General features: G+C 46.1%; 2 protein-coding genes across 4 annotated transcripts in view; both read right to left on the minus strand.

The window, feature by feature from the left end:
- EIF2B3 (eukaryotic translation initiation factor 2B subunit gamma) overlaps window positions 1–6,937 on the minus strand; it is a 143,110-nt gene extending 136,173 nt beyond the window's left edge. The window contains exons 1-2 of one of the 3 annotated variants that reach the window (XM_058552232.1): window positions 6,879–6,937; window positions 4,037–4,193 (exon numbers count right to left, since the gene is read on the minus strand). In XM_058552232.1, the coding sequence (XP_058408215.1) occupies window positions 4,037–4,184 (148 nt within the window). In that variant the 5' untranslated portion in view covers window positions 4,185–4,193; window positions 6,879–6,937. The other 2 variants (XM_058552233.1, XM_058552231.1) reach the window with 2 other exon arrangements.
- Window positions 6,938–16,580: 9,643 nt separating this feature from the next.
- Window positions 16,581–25,260, minus strand: HECTD3 (HECT domain E3 ubiquitin protein ligase 3). The gene is made up of 20 exons (XM_058552237.1): window positions 24,855–25,260; window positions 24,513–24,673; window positions 24,156–24,248; window positions 23,941–24,076; window positions 23,536–23,651; window positions 23,337–23,450; window positions 23,111–23,193; window positions 22,505–22,670; window positions 22,196–22,277; window positions 21,366–21,548; window positions 21,174–21,226; window positions 20,949–21,013; window positions 20,689–20,792; window positions 20,309–20,428; window positions 20,105–20,194; window positions 18,927–19,133; window positions 18,522–18,651; window positions 18,153–18,234; window positions 17,947–18,018; window positions 16,581–17,777 (listed from the first exon to the last, which is right to left on the minus strand). The coding sequence occupies exons 1-20, from the start codon at window positions 25,215–25,217 to the stop codon at window positions 17,693–17,695; spliced, it is 2,505 nt and encodes an 834-aa protein (XP_058408220.1). The 5' UTR covers window positions 25,218–25,260; the 3' UTR covers window positions 16,581–17,692.
- Window positions 25,261–26,754: the final 1,494 nt, after the last annotated feature.

Genomic DNA, 26,754 nt, shown 5'->3' on the forward strand with positions numbered 1-26,754 from the left:
TGGAGGAAGATGGGCACGGATGTTAGCTCAGGGCCAGTCTTCCTCGGCAAAAAGAGGAGGATTGGCATGGATGTTAGCTCAGGGCTGATCTTCCTCTCTCTCTCTCTCTCTCTCTCTCTCTCACACACACACATACACACAATAAATAAATAAATAAATAAATAAATAAAAACTAATTTCATTTCCTTTAAAAAAAAAATGGAGAAATTAGACATGGAAATGATTAACCAAGGAAGGCTTCATGGAAGAGGTGGCCTCTGTGGTAGGCGATAATGAATTCAAATACAACAAAAATTTCTTTAGTACATACTGTATGTAAAATGCTGATGTTACAAAGATGAATAGACACAGTACCTGCTCTCAGGGAGATCAGTCTCCCATGCCACTAACTACACAGCATAAAACAGGCCTTGAGAGGTACTGAGACAGAAAAACAAAGTGTAATGAAAGCATACAGGACAGGGTGATTGATACTGTTTAGGATTTCAAAGAGAAGGGGACATTTCCATAGGTTGGACAGGACATTTTAGGTCGAGTGGATAGAGTGAAAGGAGTAACTGCAAACATGGGACTAATAATTGGACCAAGACACTTCTGTGTGAAGAGAGACAAATGCTAAGCAGGGTTATGTTAACTTCTCTAAAATCATGAAAAACACGAATAGAGTGAACATAGACTTGGCTCCAGAATCCTATGTTTAGGAGGCATTCTCCGAATTTTGAGTGAGCTTCAGTGAGAAGAAATTTTCTATGTAGTGGGTATTAAATATACCACAAAAGGCCATCCCCAAGCATAATTAAAGACATAGCAAAAGTAAAAAAGAAAAAAAAGTTACAGACAACAAATCCATAAGGAATTATGAAAGGAAAGTGGGATATTTTAAAGTGTATTAAGGTGTGTCCTGGGCTGGCCCTGTGGCTTAGTGGTTAAGTGCGCGCGCTCCGCTACTGGTGGCCCGGGTTCAGATCCCGGGCGCGCACCGACGCACCACTTCTCCGGCCATGCTGAGGCCGCGTCCCACACACAGCAACTAGAAGGATGTGCAACTATGACATACAACTATCTACTGGGGCTTTGGGGAAAAAAAAGGAGGAGGATTGGCAATGGATGTTAGCTCAGAGCCGGTCTTCCTCAGCAAAAAGAGGAGGATTAGCACGGATGTTAGCTCAAGGCTGATCTTCCTCACAAAAAAAAAAAAAAAATGGTGTGTCCTTCACCTGTGAGATTGAGCTCTAAAAAGAAAATCTCTTCTAAAACATCTCTCTTAACAGCAATGTCACATAGACTACTGCATAGACATGTTCATGGGTGTGTCTCAGGAAGGCAATTCTCATAGTTGAATGAACACTGGATCACAAGACTGGGCCCCAGGATCTGGTACCACCTCCATCTGGTACTCTGATTTGCCATATCTAACTACAGGACACCTTAAACTCACTATGGCCAAAGCTGAACTCACCTTCGTTTTCTTTGTCTCATATTCCCTTTCCTAATTACTAGCATCACCATCTACCTAGTTGCCCAAGCAAAAAGTAGAGGGAAGTCTTCTGTCTTTTCCACTCCCCCTCCCCATTAATCATCAACTTTATCAAATGTTCCCTATTCTCCATCCTTAGTGCTACTGCTTTAGTTCAGGCCCTCTTCATTGCTGGTGCGGACTTTTCTATCAATCGTCTAACTTGTCTCCCTGCTTGTAGTCTTGACTCCCTCAAACTGTTTCTTCATACAGCTTCCAATGCAATTTTTTAAAAATGCAAATCTAAGTTGTTAAATTTATGACCATAAAGTTGTTTATATTATTCACTTGTTATCTTTTTAATGTCTGTAGGATCTGTAGTGACGTCCCTTCTCTCATTCCTGTTATTAGTAATTTGTATCTTCTCTTTTTTTGTGTGTGAGGAAGATTAGCCCTGAGCTAACATCCAATGCCAACCCTCCTCTTTTTGCTGAGGAAGATTGGCCCTGGGCTAACATCCATGCCCATCTTCCTCCACTTTATATGGGATGCCACCACAGCATGGCTTGACAAGCGGCGCATCGTTGCGCGCTTGGGATCCGAACCTGCAAACCTTGGGCCGCAGAGCGAAGCGTGCACACTTAATTGCTATGCCACTGGGCTGGCCCTCTTCTCTCTTTTTTCTGATCAATCTTACTAGAGATTTAACAATTCTATTGATTTTTTTTTCCAAAGAACCAGCTTTTGGTTTTACTGATTTTCTCCAATGTTTTTTGTTTTCTCTCATTTATTTCCGCTATTATATTTTTTATCCCTTCTTTCTACTTACTCAGGTTTCATTTGCTCCTCTTTTTCTAGTTTCTCAAAGTAGAAGCTTAGATGATAATTTGAGATATTTCTTCTTTTCTAATAATAGTGCTTATACTATAAATTTTCCTCTAAACACTGCTTTAGCTATACCCCTCAAATTTTAATACATTTTCATTTTCATTAAGTTCAAAATATTTTCTAATTTCTCTTGTGATTTCTTCTTTGACCTATGGGTTATATAGAAGTGTGTGCTTTAATTTCCAAATACTTAGGAATTCTCTTGATATCTTTATGTTATTGATTTCTAATTTAACTCTACTGTGGTCAGAGAATACATCTTGTATGATTTTAATCCTTATAAATTTATTGAGACCTGTTTTATTTCCAAAAATATGGTCTATCTTGGTAAAAGTTCTGAGCACTTGAAAAGAATGTGTATTGTGTTTTACTGGGTGGAATGTTCTATAAATGTCAATTAGGTCAAACTAGAAAATCCTGAGGAATCTACAAAAAGCTATGAGAATTAATAATAAGTGTCTTTAGCAAAATTGAAGGATATAAGATCAGTATAAAAAAATTGTATTTTTATGTACTAGCAACAAACAACAGGAAATTGGAATTTAACAATTACCATTTACAACAGTATCAAAAATACAAACTACTTAGAGATAAATTTAACAAAATGTGTAAGCCCAGTACACTGAAAAGTATAAATACGGAGAGAAATTACAGAAGACCTAAATAAATGGAAAGCTATACCATGCTCATGGATCTGAAGGCTCAATACTGTTAAGATGTGAATTCTCTTCCTAATGAACATTGATCTATGGATTCAATTCAATCCGAATCAAAATCCAAGCAATGCTTTTTGTAGAAATTGATAAGCTAATTCTAAAATTTATATAAAGATGCAAAAGACTTAGAGTGGCTAAAATACAAATCTAACCATATTATACCTTTGTTTAAAACTTTCATTGGTTTCCCAGTGCTTTCAGGAAAAAAATTTAAATTCCTCAGCATGGAACACAAGGCCCTTCATAACATGACCCCTGCTTATCTCTCTCATTACATCTACTCCTTCCCCTTACACTTTATATTAAAGCCACATAGAATGAATAACAGCTGCCAGAACATGCTGTGCTGATCATGACTCTGTATCTCTGCATATGTTATTCTGCATGGAATGCTCTCTCCACATTGGTCGATCTGGTAATCTATTTTTCAAGACTAAATTCAAGGGTCAGCTACTCTTTGAAGCATTCCCTGAATTCCTCAAGTAGAAACAGCAACTTACTCTGTATTCCCAAGGACTTATAATGTACTTCTATTATAACATTTATCACATTACACAACGATAATCTATATACATGTGCATCTCTCCACCAGATTTTAAGGTTCTGGAAATCAGGGCCTGAGTTATCTTTTCAATTCTATACCCAAGTGCTTAATATATTACCTGGCACAGATTCTCAGCAAGTATTGACTATGAGGCTTGGATTCCTACTCTGCTCTTTCTGATATCCTTACAGGGTTCATCTTAGATCACTGTGGAGACCAGCTCTAAAATAGTAACACTGAGTGTTATCTTCTCAATCTTTTTCACACAGCAACAGAGTACTCCTATGTTCCCAATTTAAAGAGGCCAGTCTCCAGTCAACATTGAGTCCTAGTCTTCTCTCATTCATCCTCTCTCACCCTCATATAACTAACAAATCACTGGGATCAAACACCCTAAAAGTTTTATGAGTACATCTCATTGCCATAGCTCACCTTCAAATCCAACACGCTCAAGCAGGTTCAATGGGTACCAAATTAAAGGTTTGTTCCCAACTGGCAGCAGAGGTTTAGGAATGCTGGAAGTCAGGTCTGTCATCCGTGATCCCCCTCCAACTGCCATCACTACTGCTTGAAATTCCATTTTTACAAACTGCAATCACAAAGAAAAATAACATAAAAAAAAGAACAAAAAGCAAAGCACACACAGTATTAATCCTATTTTTAAGTTATTGGTACCTACTTATGTCAAATGCATCACTTCCAACTCCAATAACCAGAGTAAGAAAGGCTAGTTAGCTGCAGTATAAACATCACCTTTATCTTCTCCTCTTACTCACCGATATATACTCTCAGCTCTAGCTTGGGGAGATGGGCTAGAGGAAGAATATGAATAAAACAAATCTGGCCCTTGCCCTTGAGTTGCTCACAACCAAGTGGAGAAGACAAATTCAGCAAATTACAATATACTACCATTAGTGCCATGGCAGGGATATATACAAGATGCAGTAGGCATATAGTGAAGGTAATAGCTGTCTTCCTAGAAGAGACAGGGAAGGTTTGACAGGAAGGCAATGCTTGAGCTGACTCGTGAAGGAGTAAGAGTTTACCAAATGGGCTTCTGATATGTGAGTTCTTATTCCTTGAAAAATTTTTAAAACTTCTGACTAGAATTAACAGCACAAATACAAGTATATTAGGTCTCTGAAAAGTATGAAATGACTTAAGATTCCTCCAATAATTCAGCCATCTGCTCCCATCTTCTCATTATTCCCAACTATGAAAGATATCACTATAAATACAAATGTAGGCTTATATCTGAACCTAGATTTGTAGAACCTAAATGCAGAAACAAAGCAAATTAATTCCTTTTTTCAAACTCAAGGTAATAAACGAACCTGTATGACCTTCAAAAGAATCTCTTTACAGCAGCTACTATAGAACAGAGGCACAGTGAAAGGTCATAAATTCTCATTGATTTAAAATAAAAGTACTCTTTGGCTTACAACAAATGATGTAAACTTTTTAATAAAAATGTGAAATTCAATGTTCAGAAAAAAAAATTTATTTAACACCAAACTGGCAAATAATGTTGCACTTTTACCATAATTATGATCAGTTGTGGGCCCCTCACATCAATATCTAAACTGTAGCACTTACAGCTGGTACACCCAAGGCACAAAGTGAAGGCTCTTGCACAACATCCACATCTAAAGGTATGGTCATTTTGATTCCATCAAGCATTGCCTGAGATTGGAATTTAACTTCAATTTGGCACTGTATAACTCCCATCACATTTGGTGTTTTTATGAAAGGAGCACTGGACCTTTAAGTGTCAAAAGACCTGAGTTTGAGTTCTTGTTCTACCACTTACAGGCAATGTGACCAGGGGCCTGACATTTAAAACTCTCAACGTCCTCAGTTTCTAGGAGATAGCCTGGCAGTTAAGTTCACAGACTCTTGAGCCAGACTGCCTGCGTGTGAATTCCAGCTCTACCACGTATTAGCTGTGTGAACTAAAGCAAGCTACACAACTTTTCTATCCCTCAGTTTTCTTCATTTTCTAAGATGAGGATAATTACAGTTTCTACTTCATAAAGTTGTTGTGAAGATTAAATGAGTTAATCTATGTAAAGCACACATAATGTTAATCCCATGACAAGCAGTATAGGAGTGTGTGATATTACCAGGAAGAGGCTAGATCATGAAAGCTTTCTGTGCCAACTGCACCAAGCTGTTTCATAAGTCTGGTCTCTGTATCACTATTCCTGCTTCTTAGGTTGTCTTTCTCCTGTGCCTAGTAATCACCTATTAAACTTTTAAGACTCAGTTCAAGAATCGTCTTGCTTAAAAAGCCATTCCCAACCCTTCCCACCCTCCTGGCAGAAGCAACTCCTTTCCCCTTAGGTGCTTCCACTCTACCATGTACAGCTCATCTCTGCCTTTACAGGCTTTATTGCACACGTATTTAAACGTCTATTTTCCGTGAGTTCCTTGACTGTGTTTGTCATCACTGTATTCCCAGTATCTAACACAATTCCCATGACACGCCAGGCACTCAATCAGTGTTTGTGGAATGAGCATCTGTGAACCTCACAACCACCCCGTGAACCCAGGTTGCTAGGAACTGGGGTTCCTGCTATCAATGAGGTTCTGGGTGATAATCATAAACATAAGTAACCATGATACCAAGCAGACTGTCGAAATGTCTCAATGTCCCTGTCACGACTCTGGGTGATGGGAATCAAGGCAATGAACAGCCTCGCTAGCCTTTAGAAGGGGTGCTCCTGGCATCGCAGACACGCCTCCGCCATCATAGCACTCATTGCCTTCTCCCTTTGTAAATCGGCAAGACAAAATACTATATCATAACCGATCTCTCATCCGGACCTTATTGCATCCTCTTTGTATTTCACTGCCTTGCACCTAAACAACCAAAAGCAGGCAGAATAAACGAATGAAGGACTGAAGTGGCAAGAGTCCAGACACTGTGCTCCGGGCGTCTGGTCCCGGGTCTGGTGCTCACTCGCTGTGACTTCTAGCAGATCCTCCTCTCCCTGACTCTCAGTTTCTCCATCTGTTGCACAAGGTGGTTGGCTCGGATTCTTCTCAAGCTCCCTTCTAGTTCGTACACTTGGCTCCAGGGCCGGGTCGGGCAGGGACTTGAGTTGGCGACTCTGGGGCTCTGCACCCCCGCCCGCTCCCTCAGGCCTTCCTCGGCCAGGCTCAAGGAGCCCGCCTCCCTCAGATGAAGCGGGGCAAGGCGGCCGCCACCGCGCTGCTCATCCCCGCCAGCCAGCTCGTGCGCCGCCCGGCAGCATGGAAGCCACGGCTTTACCTCAGCTCCCGCCGCGCCGCAACAGCTCCCAGCGCTCCCCACGCCGCCTCCGACTGACAGCCCAATGGCGCAGGCGCGCGATGGCCGAGCAGATCGATGGGACGCGCTGGGCAGGAAGGGACGAGCGCCGAGCGATAGATGACGGTCTGGACGCACGCGCGCGCCGCGGGGAGGAGTGGAGTGGGGGCCGTCTCTTGCCTTTTGTTGGTTCACCACAACGTCCATTGAATGTCTCTCCCAGTGCACGGCTCCTGGAACCCAGATTGGAACAAGTCACGGTCTCTTCCTTCAGGGACTTCTCATTCTAGGACCTGACCCCAACTACCATTCTGTGAAAAAAGAGTTTATTGGGAGCTGCAATTTGGGGCTAGTCAGTGGGGAAATCACCAAATGCCCCTGCAGGCTAGGGATTGCCAGGGCTTTCTGTGTCCAGGATGTCTAACGTGGCGACTCACACCGGCTTTCAGAACCAGACTGTTATGGTAACGTGGCGACTCACACCGGCTTTCAGAACCAGACTGTTATGGTACGGAAAACATCCACTTTTAGCCATCAAAACAGTCGGGGGCGAGAGGGTTGGGGGTTGGGGGCGGTCAGTGAGACCTCACTGAGACGGTGAAACTCAACAGTGGCTTGAAGAGAGTGAGTCAGGTGGATATCTTGGGTAAAGATATAGCCAGCAAGTGCTAAAGTTCCAGAAGAGAGACTGCATGTTCAAAAAACAGCAAAGAGGCCAATATGGCTGAAGCAAAGTAAGCCAGAGAGAGTGAAGGATGGTAGAGGAGGTCATAGAGGCAACGGGGAAGCGGGTGGAGAACTCAGATCCTGTGGGTCTTGTAGGTCATTGTGAGGACCTTGAATTAAGCAGAGGAGGGACATGATATGACAGGTTTTTAAAGGATCACACTAGTTGCTGTGTTGATAATAGACTCCCTGGAAGCAGGGAGACTCCTTAAGAGGCTGCAACTGCATGAGAGAACCCAAATGCCTGAGTCTAGACAAATCCCAACGATTGTGAAAGATAAAATAATTGTTGTTTTAAGCAGAAATTTTTGCAGTGGTTTGTTAAGCTGCAGTAAGTAAGAGGAATGTCAACCTACAAAAACAGAAACCAGTTTAAGAGGCAAAGTGTTTATTTGGGATCAAAGAATTGCAATTCCGAGAGCACAGATTCAAGTAGAAACCCAAAGTGTCCCGATTACAGAAGAGGGGCTTAGGGTTTTTACAGGAAAAGGGAGGATGAGGTAAGTTGTATTAAAGAAGAGACCATTGGTGCTAGATAAGGTAAAGCTAGGTTTGTACGTCATAGATTGGCTTGAGGTTTTTTTTTTTTTTTATAATTTTATTTATTTACTTTTCCCCCAAAGCCCCAGTAGATAGTTGTATGTCACAGTTGTACATCCTTCTAGTTGCTGTATGTGGGACGCGGCCTCAGCACGGCTGGAGAAGCGGTGCGTCGGTGCGCGCCCGATCCGAACTCGGGCCACCAGCCGTGGAACGCGAGCACTTAACCGCTAAGCCACGGGGCCGGCCCTTTTTTTTTTTTTTTTAATAATTTTATTTAGGCTTGAGGTTTGATCATCAGGCAAAAGGCTAGACCTGTACTTCATTGATTGGTTAGCAATCCGGTTATCAGCAAAGTCCAGTACCATCAGTCCTTACAGACAGGATATTCTTGTCCTAACTGACTTCTTGGAATGTTGGCAGTTTGGTCCAGTTTGGAAGATACAGAAAACAAGATGTGCAAGGCAATTCCTCTGAAATGGCTGCTCTGGTTATTTTAATATGGCTCCACTCATGTCATCTTTCACAAGAACAATAGTCATTCTCTCTTTCCCACACATTCCTGCAATTTCCTAATCTTTTGGAAACTTCCTCATTTTTTATCCATCTCTTAAACCTTGAGTTGCTTTAGCTGCCCGCCAGTTAAGAGGCAGAATCTAATTTCTGCAATAAAAATAAAGGAGTTTGACTTTATTCAACACTATTTATTGAGTGCCTAATATGTGCCAAGCGATGTTTTAGATGCTAAACGCTGGGGATACAGCAAAGAGAAAGGCAGGACTTGTAATTTTCCCCAGACTTTCAGCCAGAAGAATGGGAGTTCAGGTTAGATCCTACTAAAAAAAAAAAAAAAGACCTGAGGCCATATCCATAAAATCAGCCTATCCCTGCTCTGCCTCTCCTTCACTGTGGATGCTGGTGATGAGTTATTGAATAATTATTTATTTTAACTCAAATATAACACTGAGTGTGTTGGTAAAAGGGAGCTGTGGAGTGATTGATTTGGCCACAGGAGGCCTGAAACTTGACTGCTCTTTCCTTCTGCAGCAAGATTCTCTCTCTCCTTGGTATTAGCTCAAGCAAACAGAAGCCTTGGGGATTACAGCATAGTTTTGAGGTAAGAACTAGTTATGAAGTAAGAACAGCATTCAACTGCTTATCTGTCATCCATTTTAAATGCTCACGTTTAAACTAGCAAATGTTTTCAGAGAATCAGAGGACTTTCTCCTCTAGTTGAGGAAAGTAGTTGAGAGATTGCTTCAGTTAAAACTCACTTTAAATTATTTCCTTAGGGCAGCGGTTCTCAAACTTTTTGGTCTCTGGACCCTTTACACTCTTAAAAATTATTGGGGACTCCAAAGAACTTTTGTTTATATGGATTATATTTATTGATATTTACCCGTATTAAAAACTCAAACTGAGAAATTAAAACATTAATTCATTTAAAATATAAAAATTCTAAAACCATTACATGGTAACAATTAACATTTTTATGAAAACATGTAACTATGTTTTCAAAACAAAAAATTGACTGAAAAGAATGCCATGGTTTCACCTTTTTGCAGATCTCTTTAATGTCTGGCTTAATAGAAAACAGCTGGATCAGTTGCAATAGTATATTGTTTTGGGTGAATTATATGATGAAAACCTGACATCACCCAGCTACATAGTTGGAAAAGGGAGAGGTTTTTTTTTTTTTTTTTGGTGAGGAAGATAAGCCCTGAGCTAACATCCATGCCAATCCCCCACATTTTACTGAGGAAGACTGGCCCTGGGCTAACATCCATGCCCATCTTCCTCCACTTTATATAGGAGGCCGCCACAGCATGGTGCATCGGTGCGCGCCTGGGATCCGAACCCCGGGCCGCCAGCAGCAGAGCGCACACACTTAACTGCTACGCCACAGGGCCGGCCCCAAGGGGGAGGTATTTTAATAGCCTTGTCAGATAAATAATTGTAGGTATTCTTTGATACTACACCAAAACTCAATAAATGGTAGTTTGTTCAAGATTAGTTGCAATGTACATCAATGAACATTTTGTACTCTGTTAAATACTTGCACTTTGAATGGACATTTTACCCATGTATAATTTTGCAACTCGATGCATTGATCATTTGTAAAATTGGTTCACTGAGTTATTGAGTTATGCAGATCTTCCCAATGTTGACTCAATTATACAATATTTTAAAAAATCACAGTTGTTAGTATCACCACCAATCTCATTAGAAAAGTCCTTAAATATTGGAAAGCTGGCAGGCTTATGATTACAGATACAAGTTTTCCCAAGTTCTGATTTTCTCTTGAAAGCTCAAACATTATCACTGGCAACAAATACTGTTAATGGTTTTCCTTGAAGTGACTGGCTTACTTCATTCATTTTCATAAATTCTTGGCCATAGTTTGTTAGTTGTTCTTTCAAGTAAATATGGTGTTCTGTGAAAAAAACAGTAGCTCACAAATCAATCACACAAGTGCTTTTCCTGGAAACAACCGTCATACTTCTTTGGTATGCACAGAAGTGTTATATGTGTACTTTCCATTTCATCACACAGGATACTAAAAAGATATGTACTCAAGGACCAAGATTTAATAAAATTATTTTATTGCTTCATCAAAGACATTCTTAAGTGAAACTTACTTTGCTTTATTATTTTTTCATTTTTATTGCAAGTGTGTGGCAGTGAAGAATACAATGACTGTTAGTACAGTTTGGTATCACTGCTTTGATTCATGCTACAGCACCAGCAGTTTTATCCACCATTGCTTTTGCATTATCAGGGCAAATACCAATACCATGAAAGAGGCAGATAATGTTTTAGTATTATTATGAAAATAGTTTTGACATGACAGATCCCCTGAAAGGGTCTTAGGGACTCCCAGAAATCCACAAAGCATACTTTAAGAACTGCTGCCTTGTGGATTTCTTCTGTCTGGCTCTCACTGCTTCTAGTCCTCACATTATGGCATTCACCACAAAGGATTGTCATCCCCCTTTTCATGTCTTCTCTATCACACTGGGAACCCTTTGAGGACAAAGGCTGTATCTTATTTGCTCCTCTCTCCCCAGGTCCTAGCACAGGACCTGGGACATTCTAAGTAAATAATATGGAATGAGTTACAAATTTCTCACAAATTTTCCCTTGACCTCCCATTTGGTGATGGGAAAATTGGGCTGAGCGCCTGAGTCACTGACAACATCTCTTCTCCTGGATGTTCCTTCTCACTAAGTCAATCCATATTGTTATCCCTCATGCCTAGCCTCATGCTTATTATTTATTTTTATTTATTAATTACATGGGAAGTACTTAATAAACGCTTATTGAATACAGGCTGTTCCCTATAATGTTTGTTTCCTGTACACATTTCTTCCCCAAGGGACATTTATGTGTTTGTGTTTGTTTGTGGTGGGAGAATAGTTTAAGAAGGTCAAGCTCTAAAGGTCTCTTTGAACTGTGGGATACAAAAGAAACCTTTCAAAAGTTGGGCCTTGGCTCAGAAATACTCTTCCCACGGTCTGCAAGAGAGCTCTCTTGGGGAATTTGCTGGCCACATCACAATATTCATCTACTCCATTTGGCTGTGGATTTGTCAGCGGGACAGGGAATTATTATTTTTAAAGTACTGAGTGAAAGATAAAAATGAAAAGAGAAACTCTACTTTGGCAACCAATTGCAGGTCCTAAAATATTTGTGTTTTATTTTTGTACATAAGCCCAGCAGTTGCATAATAGATTCATGATAAGTTAGAGAGCAAATGATGCTACAGTGTTTACATAAAGAGCTTGGAAAGAACCTTCATTAATTAGGACTTCATATTTCCTTATTTCCCTTCAAGCACACAGAATTTTCATTGTTGGTGGTTTTAAAGGTCAGAATCTGGACGTTTATGCTCTAAACTAATGGGTCATTTTTAAAAATAAGTGATTTAATCAATTTGGTAATTTTTCCTCCTTTATTGAAAACAAAACTTCTCAGATGGCTTATTTTCCTTGTTTTTTAAATTGGAAAGTATGGTTTATGGGCCACAGTTCATATATTTATTGAACAACTATTTACTGAGTGACTATTATGTGCCAAGGACAGTTTTAGGCTTTTAGCACATATTAGTGAACAAAAAAGGATCCAGCCCTCATCCTAGCAGGGAGAGGCAGCATACATTATAAAGAAGTTTAAATAATAAATGAGTAAACTGTACAGCATATTAAAAGGTGGTAAGTACTTTAGGAATAAGAATAAGTTAGGCAGGGAGGAGGGACAGGGAGAGAAAGAACACCACATTGACAACGATAAAGTCTTAGAGTTCTATAGAGGTTATTGAAATTTGGGACTTGTGTCTCATTTAAATCTTTCTACAACTTTCTATCTAAATTTAGAAGCAAATACAAAAGGAACAGGTGACATCAATAAAAATGGTGGAGTAAGGGCCTCCAAAAATTCTCTCCTCCATAAACGCAATGAGAATACTATCAAAATTGTCAGAATCAACTCTTTTGGATATGCATCGTGAGCAGTGAACAGTCATGTCACTTCCTTCAGTCTGTTGGTGATTAGTCACTACGCATCTCTTATTCAGTTCATATATAGACAGAATGTAGTTGTGTTGCTTGTTTCCCAGTGATAAACCCATGTAACATTTTTTAAAAAATGGATAATTGAGAATTGGCCAACAAAATGAAAGTGCAGCAAAAAAAAAAAAGAAAAGTGATAATACTGGAAGTGAAATTCAAATTGAACATATAGAGTTATAGAAGAAATAGCTGATCATGGGAACGTTGACACTGCTGTCATGAGAGAGTATAGATATGCAGCCAGAGGAACTTAGTGAAGGTAACCTTATTGACATAAATGAGGAAAGTGCTTATAACAAAAAGGATGAGGATGTCCCAGAGGAAGTGATGACAGAGGAAAAAACTTCACATTAAAGGAATTCTCAAAGATATTTCATGAAATTGAAAGTACAAAGAATAAAATGTTGGAAGCTGATCCAAACAAAAAAGAATATGACAATTCATCAAGGCATAGTAAAGATGCTTGCTCTATATTATAAGACAAGAAAAAAGAGGCAAGCACTGTTCAAACTACTCTTGATAAGATTTTTTACAAAGAAATCTTTTACAAAGATTTCTCAATCTTTCTAAATGCTTTAGATTACAATGTACTAAATAAATATTAGTTTCACGATTTTTTCATTTCCCTATACATTTATAATTGACAGTAAGAGAGTTAACATTTTGGTAAGAAAATTTTAAAGGTCACAGAACAATGGTACTTTCTTCCATTGATTATTAAGAACTGAAACTTCGCTCAGTTTCAACTTGCAGGGTCATTTTTAGTCTGGCACTACTGTGCAAAATGAAGATTTTTGTAAGATTTTATTTATTTATTTATTTTTTATTTTTTTGTTTTTTTCCCCCAAAGCCCCAGTAAATAGTTGTATGTCATAGTTGCACAGCCTTCTAGTTGCTGTATGTGGGACACGGCCTCAGCATGGCCGGAGAAGCAGTGCGTTGGTGCACGCCCAGGATCCGAACCCGGGCCGCCAGCAGCGGAGCGCGTGCACTTAACCGCTAAGCCACGGGGCCGGCCCCTGAAGATTTTTTTATACATAAAAATTTAGCATAAAAAGATGATAAGTATGTGAAAAGGTAGCATTTCAACTCAATGCTAAAAGGAAAAGGACTTCAAAAAAGGAAGCTGAGGAGACTGGCCAATGATGTGGAAAATCCTTAGCTGTTGTCCACGGTCAACAGCTGGTGCGTGGTTAAGCCAGGATAGGAGCACAGAAAAGCTGATTCTAGAGATGTGCTCTTAACTAGTGTACTATATCGTCTTCCCATGGTATATATCCAATATATGGTTTCTTCTGTAAAGATTTTGAATTCATAAAAAACTAAAATTTTGCAGATTAGGAAAGAACATATATGAAATTAAATGGCAAAGTACAGACTGGGAAAACATATTTGCAACACCTGACATGACAAAGGGTTAATATACAGGATATAACACTTCGTTACCACTTTAGCAGGCTTTGAAGCTGGCAGACTACCATCCAAATTCTAGCTTCATCACTTACTACTTACATGATCCTGGACAAATTACTTAATTCATCTTTGTTCTAGGTTTCTCATCTGGAAATGGGCACAATAATAGTACTTACTTCATAGAGTGAGAAGATAAAACAAGATAACAGATGTACAGGACTTAGCACAATGCCTTGCTGTGCTTATTATTTTAGTACTATGCAAAGATTGTTATAAATCAATAAGAAAAGTATAATGAAGCCAATAGAAAAATGGACAAAAATACATAAAGGGCAGTTCATAAAGAATAAAAACAATTGCTCAATATAGTACATAATCAAAGCAATGCAAATTAAAATAATCATACCATTTTTTCAGCACATTAAATTGTCAATTTGTTTTTTTTTTTTGTGAGGAAGATCAGCCCTGAGCTAACATCCATGCCAAACCTCCTCTTTTTCCTGAGGAAGACTGGCCCTGGGCTAACATCCATGCCTTTGTATGAGACGCCGCCACAGCATGGCTTGACAAGCGCTGCGTCAGTGCATGCCCAGGATCCGAACCGGCGAACCCCGGGCCGCCACAGCGGAGCGCACACACTTAACCACTTGCACCACCAGGCCGGCCCCTCAAAAAATATTTTTAAGTGTTAATGCCCAAAGTTGATAAAAGTTTAGGAAATAAATAGACACTAAAGGAAGTGAAAATTGATACATCCTGGCAATTTGGCAGGATACAACTGGCAATTTGGCAGTTTGATGAAGTGCTTTTAGGAAGTTATTCTAAGGAAATAATCAACTGGGTATGAAAGGATATATGCATGAGGACGCTTATCGTAACCTCTGTAGTCTTCAATATCGAAAATTTGTAAACAACCTTAATGTCCATCTGTAGAGGGTTTTAAATGAATAAAAATTATGAAAATTCCTTACAATGTAATACAATGCAGCCAATAAAAATAACGATTAAAATGAGCATCTCCCTTGTCCCATTGACCATCATTTCCTGTTTGGATTACTCTCTGCCTCCAGTCTCTCTCAACTCATTCTCTACACAGCTGCCAAAGGCATATCTAATCATGTGACTCCCTTGCTTGATGCTCTAATGGCTGCTCATTGCAAAATCCTAAAACAGGCCTCCAAGGCTGGAGTCTCTTCTTTCTCTTCCCTTCATACTCCAGTAACAGGGGACTCAACATGCTTCTCAGGTGGCCTTTGTGCCCAGTTAGTCTCCCTAAGGATTTAGCATTCCATCGAGCCCGTTGGTTAGAACATCCTTTTCTGTCTTCTAACAATACCCCTCAATTCTCCTTTGGAGCTCTTACACAAATGTTATTAAGTATTGTTTATGCGATTATGTATTCGTTTAATATATGTCTCTCCCATTAGAGTTTAAATCCCAAGAGGGCAAAAATTAATTCTGTTTAGCCACTATTTTATCCATTGCACCTAGGATGGTGTCTGACAGGTGCTCGATGTATTCACTAAATGAATGAATGCACTCACTCGGAGAATGAATGAGTGATTAAATGAAAAGCAAGCTACAAAATATAATGAGTTCAATTTGGTAAGAGAGGGACCAAAGACACATGTGGCCAGTACCAGACACAGAAACGGATTACCACCTGCAGGCGCTTGCTGGCCAGGCCCCTCCCTAAGGGGGTAGAAGGGGAAGGGGCGCCTCCGAGGGATGGGCGGGACAAGGAGGCGGGAGCTTGCTGGGAAGAGCCGAGCTGGGTGGGTGTGGCGGCCGCTGGGGCTCCTGCTCCTTCAGCTTCTTGGGCGGGAAGGGGCTGCCGAAGGAAGGGGGGATGTCTTCTGTGGACCACCCAAGGCGCAGGGATTGGGGAGCTGCAACACGAGGGCTGCCCAGGAGGCTCAGCTGGGGTGGTTAGACTCAGAGTTATGGGGAGATAGGCCTCGGGGTGTGCACAGCCCCGGGGGAGGAGGCTCAAGGCCACCGCCCGGAATTTCCCAGCCAGGGCCGCGTCAGGGCGCGCCCTAGAGGACGGCGTGGGGAAGAGAGGGGAGAGCGCGACCCCGCGCATGCCCCTTCACTTGGGACCGTACTTGAGGGCGACTGCCCGCTGTGGGGGGACTGTATCCGCACGAGGTCTCTCACTGGCTACTTGTTCTCAAAGACTGCATGCACCCTAGCTGTGAGGCAGCTGGAGGCGGCGTGCGGGGTGGATAGCAACGCTGCTGCCTCCTCTTCTGTCAAAATCCTGACCTGGCTGCTTGATCAGCCGTCTGCTAGGCTTCGTCCTCTACGATGTTCAAGTCTTCTGCCTATTTGGTTCCTGAAAGTGGAATCCCATCTTCCAAATCACCACACCCATCCCAGGAAATGCCAGGCCAGCCTTTTTTTCTTCTTCTTCTGGGCAGTGGGGTCCTTATTTCCCTCCTCAGCTCCAGATGTAATGTTTGCCACTGAGAAGCCCCACCACTGCCACTTGACACACATCTCTTTGGCTCCCAGCAGGGCCCTGAAGTCCTGGAAGAGCCTGCTCTAACATCCCTCAGGAGCCCAGTAAACACATTCTGAAGGAATGAACTCACCCATTTATTCAACTTTCCCATGCGCAAGACCTTCTTTGATGGAGTGTCATGGAGGTCCCTAAGGGAGGGAGGGCTGGGGCAGAGGCAGCGGCATGCATAAGGCCTAGAAGCAGTTTTAAAATCTAGGCTTTATTTTAGAATTGGGTAAAGAGGAGCTACTGAAGATTTCAGAGAGGACATAACTGGCCTTAACCTGTGCACAATCTTGGGGGTGAGATAGCAGATGGGGAATCAGGCTGGAGGTGATGCAGAAGTGATGAATATGCTGTGGTGGCAGTGGCAGTAAAGATTCAATGTTACATAGATGTAGGTTCTGAGCCAGGGAAAGTGGTGGCACTTTGTCAGTTGAGATTGGGTTGGACGAAGAAGGACAGGGCTCACACCTTGGGTATGGAGGGAGAGGAGGAAAAGACCCGTATGTGAGGGAGGGGGTACTCAGTTGTTGCTTCATTCTTGGGGCAGATGACCAAGGAGGATGACCATAACTTCTTATCCATCCCTGGTGCCTTGTTTGGGGAGGAACCTCCACCACCCTCCAAAGTTTTTAGTTTTGAGTCCAGGCAGAAGCCAGAGAGAAACAAGAAGAAAAAAGGGAAGAGCTGAAAACTGAAGCCAAGTCCATGGGATGGGAAGCTAGAAGATCCCCTTCAAGTAGCTCCGGCCCGGCAGCTTGTGCTGGGCTTGTGGAAGATTCCCTCTCAACAACTTGAGAAACAAGCCCAAGCACGCAAACGGCTTGCGGGGCTGGGCCACCAGCGTCAACCCACCACCCCTACTCCAACCGCATACAGGGGTGGTGCGTGCTGGCTTCTGAGTGCAGTCAGCTCACATCGAGAGTGGAGCGCAGACCCAACTGGTCCAGGGAAGGTGTCTTTGCCCTGGGCGAGGCTGAGTAGGACCTATGTAGGCTCAGTCCTGCCGGCCCGGCCCGCGGCTGTCCCCTGGTGCCAACTCACTCCTCCCAAGGGCTCATGTCGGTGTCGATGGCCACGCAGTTGTACGCCGCGTAGCGGAGCTTCTCCTCACACACCTTGGCGCTGCAGGGGGGCAGAGGCTTGGTCAGCGCCAGGTGCAGAGGTCTCTTCACCATTACCAGGGCCGCTGGGCTCAGTTTGTGTACTTCAGTACCGGAAGTCCTCCTCCATCCTAGGATGCTACCCCTTCCCCCTACTCCCCACTCTCTAGGCTTGAGCCTAGGAAACCCACCTGGCATAGTGCGGGAGGAAGAGGGTGCTGGAGCAGGTGGAAGACTCAGGCAGCGCGTCTGTGGTCTCGTAGCTGGGGGTATGGAGGGGCCATAGATCAGGAAGAATTGTAGGGGCACAGGGAGGGGTCTGACATGTGAGTATGTGTGTGTGGGGGGAGGGTAGAAGGCCGGCCACAGCCCCTTCGGACCTCCCCTCCACACTCACCCCAGCTTGTCCGGATAGACGAAGATCCGTGCGGGCAGACGGCTGCGGCCCGTGACAAAGCGCAGGAAGCGGCTCCGGTCCTCTGGATGGAGAAGAAAATCAGTGTCCGCACTGATGGTGGAGGAGGTTCTGCAACTTCCACCCCGCCTCTATCTCACACGGAGAGTCTGAACCCAGGCATTACTCTGCCCTCTTCCACTGACCATTGGTGAAGTTGTTCAGCGCCTCCCAGAAATACTGCACGCGTGTGTCAGATGGCTCGAAGTCCTCAAACCGGGCTGGCGGGCATAAGGCCATTCATTCTTAGGTGCCAACCTACCCAGTCCATAAGCCCCACACTCACACTGCACTGCCCCGCTCCACACTCACTGAGCTTGCGCAGAGCGTCCACGGTGACCTCTGGGTCCCCGCACACCTTCTTCTCTAACTCTTGCCAGGTCAGCAAGTCCAGCACAGCCTGCGGCACCACCTTCAGCAGACCTGCCTGCATAGCTGCCACCTGGGAAGAGGGGAAAAGGCCTGGCTGGGGAAGAGGACACAACTCCCAGCTCAGTGTGTGCCGGGGACACATGGCCTCCACTCGTGGAGATAATGGAGGACATGGTCTTTGCCTAGCACTGGGGGTATCGGTACCCCACTGATCAGCAGGAATGTGGGGCAGAGGAATGGTGGGGGCCAGAGTTTTTGGGATTGGGTACTGGTGGCCTATCAGGCTGGGCTCTGGCTACTAGGAGATGTCCAAAGCACTCTGTTCTACTGGTCTCTGGGTAGTACCTGCTTCTTGCTCTCCTCTAGCCGTGCTTTCTGCACCAGTTGGATAAAACGGGAACGGTCCTCATATCCCACCACGATGCCTGCACCCCCGGGGATCAGCTCTACCACCTGCTGGTCACTCAGGACAGTGGTGAATGTTAGCTCCTTCCCAAATTTGAACTCAAATGTCTCCTTGTCCATTCCTTCCATCACTTCCAGGAGTTTCACCTGGGGGTTGGAGAGAGGTGGGGAGGTCAGCTTTTCATTGTGGAGACAGTCCTTGTTTTTCCTCAAGATGCTCATAGGGAAGCAGGAGAGATAGCCAGGCAAGGCAGTCCCCATGCAGGCAATGAGGGCAGTGAGGGGGTCAGTACAAGAGCTGTGAAAGCATCAAGATAACACCTAGGCAGCCTTGGAGGCCAGGAAGGTGGCTTGGAGGAAATGACATCTAAGCTGAGACCCAGATGATGGCTAGGAGTTGGCAGGGCCACAAGGAAGTCAGGAGAGAGCGTGTCTTGGACAAAGGTGCAAAAAACAAAAGACCTGAGGAATCTGTTTGGCTGGAGCTTGGACGTGAACCAAGTGGCCAGAGATACAGGAGTCATATAAGGCCTTTCCAGTTTCTGCATTTTATCCTAAGCCCAGGGCAGAGTGATTGAAGGATTTAAATGAGAAGAGTGAAATAAATTACTCTGGCTGCTGGATCAGATGAGTAAGAATGGACACAAGGACACCAGCTTTTGCAGTCAGTCAGAAAGGAAGGTGGCCTGAACCAGGGGGATAGTAGTGAGGTGGGAGATGTGGACAGATTCCAGAGGGAGATGTGACAGAACATGAGAGGTGAGAGAGAAAGGAGTGAAGGATGACCCTGAGGGTCTGGGCATGGGGAGGCATGGGTGGTGGTACCATTCTGAGACAGGGAGCCCTAGAGGGCAGTAGACTAGAGAGAAGATAAAGAATGTACTGAGCCTGAGGCGCCATCTTGGGGCAGATGCATATATGGCCCTACGTTTAGAAGAGAGGCTGGGGCTGGACGTAAGGATTTAGGGGTTACCAGAATAGAGACAGTAGTTGAAGCCATGGAAGTCAATGGCATTGGAGGAGCGCGTGTGTGGTAAGAGAAAGTTCAGGACAGCCTTGGGGAGAAGCAGCCCTTCAGGGGCTGGGCAGAGGAAACACTGGCTCTAGGCCCCACTCACCAGCACAGAGTCCACAGCTGGGAAGTCCTTGCTCCAGCTCACTTCCTCACCAGAGAGCTGCTTCCACACAAAACCAGGCAGAGCCAGGACCTGTGGGACAAATACTCACTACTGTCTTCTCACCCTGAGCTGCCCAGGTTTGGTTGGCCTTCTTCCTTCCAGGGGCCAGGGCTGATCTGATGGGGTGCAGATTAGGCTACTCACCAGGAACTCCTTACCCCGAAGGGCAGCCCCCATGAGCTGTCCGATCCACTCGTACTTGGCAAAGTCTCGGCAGGAGGGGTTGGGCACATACATGTCCCGGGCCTCACCAGTGCCATTGCCCTGCCCCCAAGAAAAATCTGTCAGCAAGGCATGGGATGGACCCTACTTTGTTGCCCCAGATTCCCCAAAGCCTTCCCCCAACACCTCCAGTGGGGGCCCTGAAGGATTCCTCTAAATGTATACTGGCTCCTGCTGCCCTGTCTGCCCAGACTGGGCCACTCGGTCCCTTCTCTGCCCCCTCTCTAGCTCCGCCTGGTACCTGGGAGGTTTGCAGAGAGAGAATAGCAGAAACAACTCAGGAGGTAGGGGTGGGAAATTACCTGGTTGGCCGTGCGCACAAAGAAGGGCAGAGGCAGAGGGGTGTCCGCCGAGCTGGGGCACAGCTCTTCTGACATGTCTGCCAGGCTATCCCGGAAACCACCCCCTGAAATGACAGATGCCCTCAGGTGGGGCACTTGAGAGGCCCATCCCCCGTAATGGGGTAATAAGCAGATCCCCTATCTTGGTTAGCTGGTGACCTCAGAAGACTCTACCACTCTAAATAGGGCAGAATCATTGTTATCCTCCTTCAGGGCCTCACCTTGATCAATGATGCCTTCTGCAATGAATTTACACTCCCACCACTGGTCATAGCGCATGGGCCACCTGTAAGTAGGGGTGGATCTCTGTCATCATGCTGGGCCAGGGCTTGGATGATTCACCAGCCAGGAGCAGGGGCTACAGAGGGGTAATGGTGAGCGGTACCAGAGGCAGTGTGTGGGTGTACATGTGTACCCTGAGCAAGTCCCTCAACCTCATGCCATACCTGTAGTCCAGGGGCTTTTCATACTTGTCAGAGGGCTTGAGGCCTTCATAAACCTGGGGGAGGGAATTGTAGGAAAGTCTGTGTCAAGACCTGGCCCCACTCTTGCCCAAAGACCTTGCTCAGGTCTCTCTCAGGCCAGCCCCCTAGGCCCCTCACTGACCCTCCCTTAGTCCAACCCCAGGTGGTCCAGACCTGGGTGAAGACTGCGTTCTTGCAGGCGGGGTCCCTTAAGGGGCAGGCGCGGTGTTCCATGGCAAGGCGCCGGTTGATGTACAGGCGTGGCATGAAGCTAGGCTTGCTGCTCTCTGACTCTCGTAGGCACTGGGCCACCAGGCCCGGCCTCTGGCGTGACAACAGCAGTAACTGCTTCACTTGCTGGTGAGGAGAGGCGGCCAGAGCAGAACCGGCAGGCAGTCAGCCTATGTCCAGGCCCTGAAAACTTTCTCTATGCTTGGACTCAATCCACCATTCCAGTTCAAGCCTAGTCCATCCCCATCCTTGCTTCTAGTCCTTCCCTTAGTCCAGCCACCAGGGGGAGCTTTCTAAAACAAAAAATCTAACTTTGTCATCACCTTATTTAAAACTTTTCCAGTGGATCCATTGATCTGGGACAAAGTCCCTGTTTCATAGCCTGGCCCACAGTGCCCTCTGCTAGCAGGGCCTGTCTCCTGACCACTCCCTCCCAGCCTCATCCCCATGTCATACTCACATCTACCTGTACACTTCTCTCAAGTCATCTTGAGCTGCTGGTAACTCCCAGTATGTACCTTTTATGCAACCTGCCCTGTCCATGCTGTCACCTATCCTCCCCCAGCTCTTGTATATTTCACACAATTTGGGAAATAGCACCCCAAACACTAAATTTTGGCTATTTATGTCTGGCTTTCTTCCTATGTTCCCATGGCCAGCAAAGGTCCAGGCTTAGAGTAGGTTTTAAGAACTCTCTGCTGAAGAGTAAACGACTACATGAGCAGAAAGGGGGAGCCCACTGCCAAGAACAGCACTGGGTGGGCCTGGCTCACCTTAATCTCACTGAAGGTGCCCAGCGTGTGGTCCCAGGCAGGTACCAGGCGGTGCAAGACGCTGTCTAGGATCTTTATGAATCTGGGGTGAGTGGGTAAAGATAACTGCAGCTAAAGAGTTTGGCATGGATGTAAGACCCCCTCATTCCCCAACACACAAGGACAGAAGAAGGCAGGGCCCAGGGGTTGCTCTGACCCTTGAAGTAGAATGGCTTACAGTATAAAGCCTTGGGGACCTCCTCTACACAGACATACAAGACTCAGGATAGGGGGAAAGGAAGGGCCTGGCAGGCCCAGGACCACAGCCACCTCTGTAAGAGAACAGCTCTGCGGTACAGTACTTCCGGGTCAGTGCCTTCCAGGCGTGGATATCGCACCAGACTAGTTGGCTGGAACAGGTCTGCATTCAACCCTAGTTCACGCTGTCTAGATGACTTGATCTTGACCCCTCGAAGACGCACATCAATCCCGTCATCTGGGGGAAGAAGTCAGAGTGAGATCATTTGCTGCGCCTGCTATTGGCCTTCAGACTTGAGAATGCCTCCCTAGTGCTCAGCCTTCTGTCACCCTTAGCCCCGAGAAACTTGGGACCTTTAGGGTCCCCTTCTTCTCACCTAATTCTGAATTTTATATTCTTTGCTGGTTCCTCCCTTCACCATTATAACGTTGGGATGCCTGAGGGTCCCAACTCAGTTCCTCTCCCAGGTGAGCCCAACCACCTCTATGGCTTTAAGGCAGGCCTATACCCAGCACCTTCCATCCGGCTCAGGCCCCAAAACTTCAAATCTTGGAGTTAGTTCAGCTGTCACCTTCACCCCAACTCCAAACCCATCTTCTTCTTTCCACACTCACTGCCAGCTAGCCCCCATCCACATACTAGAGCTCCCTTTCCCTCCTTATAACCTTAAGCCCCACCTCGGCACTCGACGATGCGGATCTCGATGATAGGGAGGTGGACGGTCATGTCCTCCAGGACACAGACATCCCCGATCAGGCTCCTGAGAAGATGGATGTGAGGCACTTTGGATACTCCTTGCTTCCAGGGATTGCTGGGGTCTCACCCAACCTTATGCTTCCAAGCTGCGGCAGGCCCCATTGCTGGGATCATGCCCCACCTTCTACCCCAGGTCAGCTCGCTCACTCGTCAATGCTCACGTCACTCAGTTTCTTCAGGTTGTCCCCTTCGCCCCCATAGACCACCACCCGCTTAGGCATAAAGTTGTCATCTGTGGTATCCACTGTCAGTAGCAGCTTCCTAGGGGGTCAGAGTATGCACATGAGTCTCTGTACACTCACAGACATGTTGCTCACCCACCCTGTCCTACTTGGAGCCCACTCACTTGACAATGGTGCCCTTTTTCATGGTAAGCCGTACCCAGTGCTGGCACTGGGACCCGTCGCTCTCCCAGTAGGTGTCTGCGTTGCTGTCTGTCAGGCAGGACACATTGAACTCCTCCTGGGGGGGGGGGCGGGCAGAGAGGTAGAGTCAGCATTTACCCCCACTCCCTGCACTGGGGTGTGCTTTGGGCCAGGGAGCACAAGAGAGACAGCACAGTGGAGCTGGGTTAAAAGTGCAGCTGGCATGGGTAGAGGTGTTTAGAGGTTCCTATAGGACTTCCAAGATGGGCAGCTGGACTGAGTCTGGCTGTGGGGATTCGGGTTTGGCTCTGGCCTAGAGGTGAGGGTTCTGGATCTAGCAAGATGTGACTACATCTCGCTCGGGGTGGGGGAGTCCCAGCACCCACCGTGTAGGAGGAAACGTCTATGCTCTCCACATACTGCTTCACGCTACCCAGGTTCTCATCCTCCTTGCCCAGGTGGTCATACAAGAAGTGGATCAGGTCCTCGTCGCACTCGTAGGTCCACGTCGGGGGCACGTAGCTAAGCAACCCCAAGTCCCTAATTAGGTTGGGCCCAGACCTGGAGCTCCTTCCTCCCCATCCCATCCCTGCTCACTCACAGTAGCCTTTGTACAGCTTCCGTATATGCCTCGGCTGGCTGAGGCCTCGATCCCAGGCGATGCGAGTATGTCAGGTCCACCACCTGTTCCCATCTGTGAGCACAGAGTAGGGGTGGGATGGGATGACAGCCACTGGAACAGGTCACGTCCCCATCCTCCCAGGCCCTGGAGCCTTCTCCAGAGCTCTATCTCCTCCAAACCACGCCCCCAGAAGCTCCACCCCAGCTCCCTTCAGGTCCGGCCCCTTCCTGCTCTTAACCCTGCCTTCGCTTCTTATCCCACTTCCCTGGCGTGCCAGACCCATTTCCAACCCCTTGAGCCGTTTGACAGCGAGCCCCGCCCCTTCAAGTGCAGGACCTGAGCACCGGGCGGTAGTCCACGCCGAAGAGCTGCTGCTGCCGCTGGAGGTGGTCGGGAGTGTCGATGGGTACGAGGCGGGCCCCGCCCTCTGCCGGGCGGCACACCAGCAGCCAGCCTTCGTCCAGCCCGCAGTCGCCCAAGTGTTCTGCCAGCTGCTCCTGCCGGGACGCCCCAGATAGGGACAGCCATCAGGGAACTGCCCAGGGCCCGCCCTGCCCAGCCCAAGGCAAAGGGCACCGAATGCAATGCCAGCTCAAAATGGGGGAGGGGAGGGGAACAGCCAGGGGCTTCCCTGGCGCCGAGGGTCTTTTGTGGGGCCCTGGGCAGGACACGGCGCACCTTGGTCAGCTTCACCCAGAGCCCGTGGCCGTTGCACAGCTCCTCGCCCGTGGTGCGCACGCAGGCGCCGCGCCGCAGCTCGATGCTGTCCCGGGCGGCGCGGAGCGGGCCGGAGCCGGTACCGGCGGCCGGGCCCGCGGCGCCCACACGCAGCCCCAGGCCCTCCACCTCCCACACCGGCAGCAGCACACGCGACGGTCCCGCCGGGTCCTTGTAAAGCTTGTAGAGCACCTCGCGCGGCACGAAAGCCAGTGCCGCCGGCAGCGGCCGCCCGGCGCGGAGGCTTTGCGCCGCCTCCGCCAGGAAGCGCACGCGGCCCAGCAGCTGCCGCGGAGACTCCAGCGCCACACCCGGGCTGGCCATCGCGAAGTGGCAAAAAGAAGCCCAGAGCCGAGCCGGACCCAGAAGCAGCGGCCGCGAAGGCGGACCAAGCTTCCCACCGCGCTCTGCCCCGCCTTCGGCCAGCCTTCGCCGTAAGTTCTGGACTAGAAGCACCCCACACTCCAGCCGTATTGCCCTGTGCACTCGGATCCTCAACCATATTAGCCACCTCTGTGCCTCCTATCCAGCCAACCAGATCTAAGCTCAGTACAGAGTTTCTACTTGATCAGTCGCTCCTCTCCATCCCCACTGCTATTACCATTTTATCCCCACTGCTACTACCCTCATTCAAGCCACCATCCTATCTAGCCTAGATCATCGCAACAGCCATTTTTCTGGTCCCCCGGCCTCCTCTTTTGCCTCCCCGTCCCCAACGAGTCGTACTACAACCAGAGGAATCTTTAAAAATCTGCTAGACATCCTTTCTGGCTCCCCATTCTGGGGGCGGTGTGAGTAAAATGTTTGAGAGAATAACTCCCTCCCCAGGCCTGCCACCGACAGGAATCTTGAGTCCTTCAGGCTTGATCTTGGTGGTTACTCCTAATCCCAGGACACTGGTGATCAATATCCAGTTTCTACAGAAATTCTGAACCAGGTGAGAGGAAAGGCCGAGGTAGGCAGGGAGGAGACAAAAAAACGATGGACAGGAGCTGTTGGTGAAGTACAATCACCGAAGAAAAGAAAACTTTGTCCCCACATCCCCCTCATTAAAAAAAAGTCTTATTGAGATATAATTCATATACCGTACAATTCACCCATTTGAAGTGTACAATTCAATAGTTTTTGATATATTATTAATTTTTAAAAAATTGTGGTAAAAATATATAACAAAATTTGCCATTTTAACCTTTTTTTTTTTTTTTGGTGAGAAAGATTAGCCCTGAACTAATATCCGTTGCCAATCCTCCTCTTTTTGCTGAGGAAGATTGGCCCTAGGCTAACATCCATGCCCATCTTCTTCTACTTTATATGGGACACCGCCACAGCATGGCTTGATGAGAGGGGCATAGGTCCGTGCCCAGGATCCGAACCTGCGAACCCCGGGCCACCGAAGAGCGCACGAACTTAACCACTACGCCATCGGGCCGGCCCCCATTTTAACCATTTTTTAAGTGTACAATTATCTATTTCCAAAACTCTTTCATCACCCCAAACAGAAACTCGGTACCCAGTAAGCAATAACTCTTCACTGTCCCCTTTCCCTGGTAAACTCTAATTTACTTTCTGACTTTATGAATCTGCCTACTCTAGATATTTCATATAAATGGAACCAAAGAATATTTGTCCTTTTGCGTCTGTCTTATTTCACTCAGGATAACGTTACAACATTGTTGTAGCATGTATCAGAACTTAATTTCTTTTTATGGCTGATTAATATTCTATTGTATATGCATACTACCTTTTGTTTACCCATTCATCTGTTGATAGACATGGGTGGAAACTTTGTTTTCAAATAATTGAAGTTATCAAGAAAGATATATGGGGCCGGCCCCGTGGCTTGTGCGCACTCCGCTACGGG

The sequence above is a fragment of the Diceros bicornis genome, chromosome 13 (genome assembly GCF_020826845.1).
Source record: "Diceros bicornis minor isolate mBicDic1 chromosome 13, mDicBic1.mat.cur, whole genome shotgun sequence".
In the NCBI taxonomy this organism is placed as follows: Eukaryota; Metazoa; Chordata; class Mammalia; order Perissodactyla; family Rhinocerotidae; genus Diceros; species Diceros bicornis.

Coding starts and splice junctions, on each gene's coding strand:
- HECTD3 (XM_058552237.1), bottom strand. CDS start 25,217: ATGGCCAGCCCGGGTGTGGCGCTGGAGTCTCCGCGGCAGCTGCTGGGC. Junction 24,674..24,854: donor TCTGGGTGAAGCTGACCAAG/GTGCGCCGTGTC, acceptor GCGTCCCGGCAG/GAGCAGCTGGCAGAACACTT. Junction 21,227..21,365: donor AGAACGCAGTCTTCACCCAG/GTCTGGACCACC, acceptor TCCCTCCCCCAG/GTTTATGAAGGCCTCAAGCC.